Below are 9,454 nucleotides of genomic sequence, written 5' to 3'. Positions count from 1 at the left end.
TAGCATTCAGATTCAGAGCACGATTACGATAGACACCATTTTGGATAATTTGTTACAAAGTTCAAACAGATTTGTGATGAAGCAAGCATTAAATTTCGTCTTTTTCTTCCTTTCAGGTTTGTGTTTATTGTTGTTTTAACAGGAACACCAGGAAGCGATTAGCTGCTTGGGATTTATCGATACCCTTTTCAATTTTCTTTATTTTTAATAAGGTTAATCCATTCTGCCGGGCAAAAAAAAACACGGACACTGTATTTTGTTGGTTTGAAGCTTCGAAAAATAGCTAAACTCGAAAGAATGATCTGATATATACTATGTTTTCCTATGTTTTATTTGTGTGATGTTTAAGTAATCTAAATGAGCTCTAAATTTATGCTCCTCATAGAGCAGCAGGGTTTAGGAAACAAAACAAAAATGATATGTATCCACTGTGCTAAGTTGTCGCAATCGGCAAAGATTCTAAAGGTTTTATCATGGATGATAATTGCAATTTACTTTTCGTCTAATATTTTTTTTCAATCTGCTTCAACTCTGACAGTTTTTCTCAAAAAATCAAAAAAATGGGCCAGAGGAGTTTTTTGAAAAACTGGCCTTTTTATAAAAACGTTGTCCTGAAAATTGCGACGAAAATTGTTGTTCTCAAACAAACATTCACCTTTTTTATTAGCTTTAAAAATTAAAAATTTACCTCGCTTTTTCGGGGAAACCCATCGTTTGCATTGAATTGTGTACACACTGGAGAAAATTCAAATTCAACTTGAAACGCTCAAATACGATTTCCTAGTGTCCTTCCTTTACAGATATTGTTAAAATGGAAAGTCTAAAAGGTCACTAAAAGTAATTCATTAAGCATAAATTATGCTGACTGATTTCAATCTCATTTCCCAAAAACTATACAGATGCTTTCTCTGTTTTTGTATCTCAATCTATCTGTCTAGTGAAAAACTAACAAAACAAATATTGTTTTTCAATTGCTGCATCTTTTGTTTTAATAATCTTAGTATCGATTGCAATTTGACCAGGATGTTGGCCCTATCTTCGGAAAGCTTCGGAAGAGAGGTAAATTGAGAAATAATATTTAAACAACGCATTTATTGTCTTTAGCAACCCTACTGGAAATTTAAATTTGAGCCAAATTGTTCCTGCCAAGTTGTGATTGTGTTTGTGCCACAGGGTGTAGTTGAATTGGACTCAACTTATATTGATAATTTTTTCAGTTCTCAATATCCACAGAATGACTTTCTGCGAGTGCTACGAGACAATGATGTTTCTGTTGCCAGACACTATAGACGAGATGGGATCGAAGTGCCTTCAATTTAGGTAGCATAATTTTTAATCGCTTCTTAACTTGAGGGAAAAATCAAAGTGCAAGTTTTGATAAAGGTAAGACATTTCAGTATAAAACCCTTACTTAAATAAACAGATAGAACTCGTCCAAAATGTTTGCGATGAAACTCAAGGAAAATTATTGTTCCGACCCTCTTGAGGGGGGAGGAACTATATACTCAACTGGGTTTTTTTTTGTTCCGTGAATTTTCGCCGCTCGATATATTCATCGTAGAGAGTTGAGACTGGTATCATTAGAAAGCTCGTCCAGCGTAGAATATGGAATTAAAAAGACTTTTTTAATTTTCGTTTTCTACAGGGAGTTATCGAGGCTTAAATTTCTGAGAAAAGAAGAGTGAATTCACGTTGTTTTTATTCACATTTTCCGGAATTTTTGCCTAAATTTTCGTCAATTTTGCTAAAATTTGTTATAATTTTTAAGAATAGTGTCGTTGATTTTATTTTTGAAGACGAACAAGCATTTTTGATTGTTTTGATTTAATTTTTTGGTCAAAAAATCTGGATAAACATTTCAAGAAATTTAGCCTTTTTCATCAACAACAGCACGAAATAAGCTACTTTAGTCCACTTTGATTAAATTTGCCTACAGTACACCCCCAAACAACACTCATACAATCTTTGTAGACTCAGAGGGGGGCTATTTCTACTTCAGAGTCCGCAGAGAGTGCCTTGTAGTTAAAACTTTGCCGTTTTTTGCTAACTTTACTCGTTGATTATCAAAAATGCAAAATTTATTTTGAGTTTCAACTCAGAAATTATCTATATCTACAACATTCGAAAAATCAATTGTTCTTAACGGACAATAAGTATTAACAGGGGTAGTTTTGGGCCATTCTTGGACTGTTACAATCCAAAAAAAATCGGGTTGTAATCAGTCGGTCTTTTTTTTTTTAAAAAAAGACTTTTTTTTAATAATAAAGAACAGAACATATCAAATCAAAGCTCAGGAGTGATAGGTCCAACCAATTCGCTTGCTAAACAGCTCCAGGCTAATGCATTTAGTTTTTTTAATTGAAAGTTTATGGTCGTTTCTTTTTTAAAAATAATTGACTTTTCAATAAATAATGGCTTAATTAACTTTTCCTCTATTTTTTTCTTAATTTGTTCAACTTCCAGCTTAGTGTCAGCAAAAAAAGACTGCTTCTTCTTTCTACTGAGTTGAAATTTCTTCTCGGTTGCAGTTTTAAGCCTGAAATTATTGTTTTCTGGCTTTGATACTACAAGATTTTAGATTTTTGTTTGTTTTGATATTTGCCATTTTTTCACGTTTTCTAATTCTGTCACATTATCACATTATTGACAGTTCTCATGTCACATTATTAGCATTCAAATTAAAGCACAATTGAACATATTAAAATCCTGAAAGATATAAATCATCGTTTTAATGGCCTCGACGCCTCTTTCTTGAAGAAATCAATTGAATTTTTTAATTTTGTCTTAACTGTCCTTTATACTTTGTCGTTTCGGTCGTATGAAATTTCCTGTATAGTGATAGCTTTCATTGGCTTTTCATGGAAGAATAGAAAACCGATATTCTGATATTAGCAGATAGCTGATGGCTTTTATGACTTTCAAACCCATCGTTTTCCAAAATTAAAAAAAAAACTTTTTTAACTTCGCAATTTTGTTCTTTTTATGTTTCTTTTTGTTACCTAATCTCGTTAGTTGATTACAGGTCAAATATGACATTATGCGTGTCAAGGGAATAAAAGGGATTGGTGTCCCAAAATCTTTTTTCGAAAGATTTTGTTATGACCTTACTGGCTTCGACACCGCTTTTTCACAAAAAAAAATTAAATTAATTTGATTTTTGTCATATTTGACGTTCTTTTTGTAGATGGAAGAAATATTCTGGATAATTACAGGTCTCGAGGGTTTCCTTTTCATGAAAAAACGACGATATTTAAATAGCTCTTTTTGTAATTTATGCCTTTCATGACATTGAATATAATTTTGTTTCGAAAAAAAAATTAAAAGTATTACATACTTTAGCACTTCGCTTTTTTGTCTACTTGTTACCTAGTCTTACTAATGAATGGCCACGTACTACATTATAGCTGTTTGAAGAAGGCGCAATCAAATATATTTTGAGTGCCAAAATTTGGCTTGACGGTTTTGACAGCGTTTTCTGGCAAGTTTCAATTGAAATTTTGTTTGTTCTTTGTTGTTCTTTTTAGCCGCTCTAAAAAATGAATAAGGTCAGGTCCTAATGCCCTTCTATAGAAGCAGTGGTAATCGCAAATTTGTGGTAATATTAATTTATTCCTAATGGTATTTATTACTTTGAAGTTAATTGTTTCAAAAAAATAAGTTAATTTTTTTTACTTTTCTGATTTTGTTCTTTTTTTGTATAATTGTTACCAAACCTTTTTATGGACTGGTCGCATATGTTTTCTGGTGATTCATAAGTTATTTTTGTTTAGTTTCAGGTTTATCCGACGGTATGTTGACTTTGTTATTAAATTTAGTTTTTAAGAGGGACATAAATTTTTTGATGTAATTAATGTTTGTTGTTGTTGTTGTTTGATTTTGCTGTTCGTTTTGACTCGCTTTCTTAATATTGATATATTACAGCAATCTAATGCATCAATTTTTACTCCACTGAGTTATTTGTTTTGGAGGTTATCTTATCGTTCATACAGAATTTTTTGAAAAAGACTTGGGCTTTTTTGGGATTTGCAAAAAATAATTTTTGGGTTTTTCTATCTGTTCCTCATTTGGTAGACAATTATGCCAAAATTGTGGATGGGCGGGGTCGGAACCTTATGTGCCATTGCACATTACCGAGCCGCCTTGTCTATGTATGTTTTCAACCCTAAATTGGTAAATTGTATTTTGATGTGAAAAGAAAAATGCTGTGCCAATGGATATTACACGTCTTTACTGACAAAATAAACCCAGCCGCTATTAATAGCTATTCCAAAAATGTGATTGCGAAGCTTATATTCTTCAATATTTCGCACTAACCTTTGTTAAACTTGCTGCTCCAAAAGCTGTCAATTTATAGGTATCCTAATAAATAATATAAAATGGCTTGTATTGGAACTTTCAAATCGTTCTGTTTTTTTTTGTTTCATTGTATTTTTAAAATTTTTCCAGATGATCGAGATGGACACAGAGGGTTAAAAAAATGAGAAACGGCAATTTAATTCCATTTTCAAGTCACAGTGAACGCTTTTCAAAAGCTGATAACAAAAAAAAAACGTTTGCACCGCCGACATTGGAGATGAGGCCGAAATTGGAGAAGGTTTTTCTAGCCTAACAATCCTGCCTGCCGAGCATAGCGTTGACTTTTTGCCGAAATTTTTTGGTGTCCAAGTTATTAAATTTCCATACTCTTAAGATTTGTTTTGTTAAAAATTAATGATTGATTTTCATCAAAATTTTTACCTGTAAAATTTTGAGCTGTGCCAACATTTATTACAGTCTGAACATTTTATCATTTCTTATAAACATAGAAATGCATATGTTCTGCTGCATCTCACAATAAAAAAGTTGACGAGGTTTTATTAGTTCAAAAAAAACTTATATCTGCTTTTTGTTTTTCACTAACTTGGTAGCATTTGATCAAATGCAAAGCAAAATTTTAAAAGAGTTGTAAAAAAACAATATTGTTTTTGATGACAATTAGCAATTAGCACACTCTAAGTGAAAAAATTTCATTTTTCATAAAACTGATTTTTTTTGTTTTAATTTCCTTCGTAGTTGTAATTTTTTACCATCACTTCACGTCAAAAATTTCTCAACAAATAATTGATTATGCAGCATTTATGTAGGCTTTTTGTTAAGAATACACTTTTTGTATTATTTTTTATAGTTGTCTCCTTGTTGCTGTCACATCTTGGCAAAGTTTTTACAGCGGATAACTATTTCATTACGCTTTTCTTTTGTTGGCATTTATCTGTTGCAGTTTAATTTAAAGATAGCAGTTGTTTCGTCGATTTTTATCTACTTTGTTTTTTTTAAAGTTTAATATTCACATCTGAAATAAAGAAATTGTCCACTGAAGAAGTCGCATCGTTTCCGTTATTTTCCATAACACAATCACACATACGCAAACACACGAACACACGCGCCCCTATACACACACGCTCAAACGTTCACACACGCACAAACACACACAAACACACACATACAAACACGCACACACACAAACACACACACACACACACACACACACGCTTGACACACAAACACACACACAGGCAAACACACGCACACACAAACACAAAAACGCACATAAACACACTCTTACACACGCACACTTGCGCCCACATACCCACACATTCGCACACACAACCACACACACATACACAAAAACGCACACACACAAACACACACACACACATACATACACACGCACACACACACGCATCGTTTATCTACAATTAACAGACTTAATAAGAGTTTTCAAATAATTAATTTCAAGTTTTTCTTAAGTTTAAGAAACAAGATTTTTTTCCTGATTATTCACTGTTCCCAGATTGAGGTCCAGACCAAAATGGGCTCTGATCAGACCATCCCAGACGTAATTGACCTCTGATCAGACCGACCCAGACTGATTTTTCCTCTGATCAGACTATGGTGCGCTCAAAGCTCCGTGAGCGCTCAAAGTGCGCTCAAAAACTTCCCCTGATCAGACCATTGTGCGCTCGAAATTGCCTCTGATCAGACTAAAGTGCGTTCAAAATAGTCTGACCAGAAAATGGATTTGAAAAAATCTCTCAATATTGTTATAATATATTCATTTCATGAAAATTGATGTTTTCAGAAATATATATAACAAAAGAAAAGCCAATTCTGAAAGTATTGCTATTGAAAAGAAATCGCAAGTGCCGAAAAAAAGTATTTTTGAGTATGCCATTAGTTCATGTTTTTAACTGAATAGATGAACTTAGACAGCTTTGCATAATAACGTTTTGATCTACAGTTTTTCCAAAGCTTTTGATTATAACTATTTCATTATGCTTTTCTTTTGTTGGCATTTATCTGTTGCAGTTTAATTTAAAGATAGCAGTTGTTTTGTCTTTTTGTCTGTTTGTTCGCATTTCTCCTCGATTTTTATCTACTTTGTTTTTTTTAAAGTTGCATATTCATATCTGAAATAAAGAAATTGTGCACTGAAGAAGTCGCATCGTTTCCGGTTTTTTCCATAACACACTCACACACACGCAAACACACGAACACACGCGCCCATATACACACACGCTCAAACGTTCACACACGCACACACACACACAAACACACACACACAGGCAAGCACACGCTCACACATGTCCACACTCGCACACACATACACACACAAAAACGCACATAAACACACTTTCACACACGCGAACACACGCAAACTTGCGCCCACATACCCACACATTCGCACATACAACCACACACACACACACACAAAAATGCACACACACATGCACACGCACGCTTACACACATACACACACAAACGCACACGCGCACACACAAGCACACGCACACACACACACACATACATACACACGCAGACACACGCATACGAGCCCAAACACACCCACCCCCTCACACCCAACCGTATGTTTTCAGTCTTTTAATGTTCGTTTATCTACAATTAACAGACTTAACAAGAGTATTCAAATAATTAATTTCAAGTTTTTCTAAAGTTTAAGAAACAAGATTTTTTCCTGATTATTCACTGTTCCCAAATTGAGGTCCAGACTAAAATGGGCTCTGATCAGACCATCCTAGACGAAATTGACCTCTGATCAGACCAACCCAGACTGATTTTTCCTCTGATCAGACTCTAGTGCGCCCAAAGCTCCGTGTGCATTCAAAGTGCGCTCAAAAACTTCTCCTGATCAGACTATTGTGCGCTCGAATACGCCTCTGATCAGACTGAAGCACGCTCGAATACACCTTTGATCAGACTGAACTGCGTTCGAAATTGCCTCTGATCAGACTAATGTGCGTTCGAAATTGCCGCTGATCAGACTAAAGCGCATTCAAAATAGTCTGACAAGAAAATGGATTTGAAAAAGTCGCTCAATTTTGTTATAATATTTTCATTTCATGAAAATTGATGTTTTCAGAAATATATACAACAAAGGAAAAGCCAATTCTAAAAGTATTGCGATTAAAAAGAAATCCTAAGTGCCGAAAAAAGTAGTTTTGAGTATGCCATTAGTTCAAGTTTTTAACTGAATAGATTAACTTAGACAGCTCTGCATAATAACATTTTGATCTACAGTTTTTCTAAAGCTTTTGATTAGGGGACCGGCAGTTGCTATCAGCTGGACCTCTTGTTTCAGATCAACTCATCAAACTCTCGATGAGTCTCTGATCAGAATGCTGCTGTCTTGTTGACTCTTGGGAGAGACAATCTCTTTCAGCAAAAATAAAACAAAGAAAACTCGAAAAAAAAATTCGCTGAAAGCGCCCTCTGATCAGACAAGTGTGCTCTCAAAACGGCCTCTGGTCAGACCGTTGCAGACCGAAGTGACCTCTGATCAGACAAGTCTCAGACCATTGTCCAGACAAAAGTGCGCTCGAAGTCTTCTCCAGACCATGTAATTCGAGCGCACCGAGAACATGTGTGCGGTCGAAGATGGTCTGATCAGAGGTTGGTTCGGTCTGGCCACCTCAACCTGGGTTGCACTGTTTCAACTTCCAAAGAGTTTTAATGGAAGTGTCCAATTTTGAAGACATTTAGGTCACGACAAAATTTGATCTTTATTTTTTTTCATTTTCTTTCAGCTCAACAACCTACAATTAGTCAACAATGCTTTTCAGAAGAACTGTTTAATTAAATTGTTGTTTTATTTCGACGCGTCAGAAAATGCAATTGCCAGTCCTTGGGCAATTCGGATTTAATAATAGTCAGAAGTGATTGTGGTCAAATCGGTTTTTGTAATTGTAATTTCAGGCTGCAGAGTGTTAATTTTCATAGTCCCGAACCCTCTTTGGTAATGCCCTAAAAAATTTGGCATTTCATTCCCACGTTTACAAAATTTTTGAAAATCAGAATATTATGTCAAAGAAGTATTGAAAACTTCTTACTGGTGAATCAACTTAACAAGTCGGCTTCAATTCTGAATTGTCTCGCAGAATTAATAAAAGAGAAATCAGTACTAATATATAAAAATGACTCGAATTAAGTCTCACAGAGTACAGATATAGACTAAGTGTTTGATAGAGAAGTTGGGAAACACTTTCAGCTACGCACAGACGGATGCTAAATAGTGGATAAAACAGGGCTTCCAGCCACCAGCCAACTTGATCCGTTTCCCCTCGTAAAAACTCGGGGAACTGGACCAAGCCGTCTGCTAACTGGAAGCCTTGTTTTATCCACTACTAAAGTCATAAATAAAAATGAAAATTAGCCAAAATTAAGCCAAAAACCGCATGCATGCGCACACCGTGGGCACCCGCTTACTTTCCGCATATTCCCGCATAGAATAATTATGCGCCCCATTATGCGCATTGTGTGATCTATGCGCTTTATTTTAATTTTGTCTAAAATTTTTATTATATTATACTTTTTGCCAATGATAATTATAATGATAATGATAATGATAATGAGAAGGTTAAATGATAAAAATATGGTAATCTATTCTTCTAAATATTCATCTATTTCTATACCCGTAGCATTTAATTTAGAGAGTAAAAGATAAGATTTATAATATTTGGATTCACTAGACTTATGGGTCTTCGACCATGCTTCTCCATATAATGGATTAGATTTAATAAATTCATTAACGGGTTTTATTTTATTAGTAGACGATAATACATAAATTGAATAAACATCTCTGGGTAAATTTATTTCTTTATGAGAGTTTTTTATATAACCTTTTAACCAGCTAAAGCTTAATATAGAAGTACAATATTCACACTTAACCTTAGTTGAATTGCATTCTTTACATATAGATTTCTTTTTATCAAAAGATGTTATTTGTTTTATAACTCTACATCTATTACAAATTTTATTTGTTATAACAAACTTTGTTTCTATCTGACTATTATGACTATTCTTTGGGTTAGGGACGGGGATAGTACTAGGGACAGAAATAGGGATAGAATTAGACTTAGAGATAAAATTTTAATTAGAATTAGAATGAGAATTAGGATTA

General features: G+C 34.1%; 1 protein-coding gene across 1 annotated transcript in view; it reads left to right on the top strand.

Moving 5' to 3' along the window:
• LOC142336937 (uncharacterized) overlaps positions 1-9,454 on the top strand; it is a 34,722-nt gene continuing 25,268 nt past the window's right edge. The window contains exons 1-2 of the mRNA XM_075385927.1: positions 1-116; positions 1,218-1,320. Of these exons, the coding sequence (XP_075242042.1) occupies positions 77-116; positions 1,218-1,320 (143 nt within the window). The 5' untranslated portion in view covers positions 1-76. The remainder of the gene's footprint in view (positions 117-1,217; positions 1,321-9,454) is intronic.

Source organism: Convolutriloba macropyga, chromosome 3 (assembly GCF_964194025.1).
Source record: "Convolutriloba macropyga chromosome 3, txConMacr16.3, whole genome shotgun sequence".
NCBI classification, from domain to species: Eukaryota; Metazoa; Xenacoelomorpha; order Acoela; family Convolutidae; genus Convolutriloba; species Convolutriloba macropyga.
Note: the sequence above shows the minus strand (reverse complement) of the source record. Positions and strands in the feature narration are given on the sequence as shown.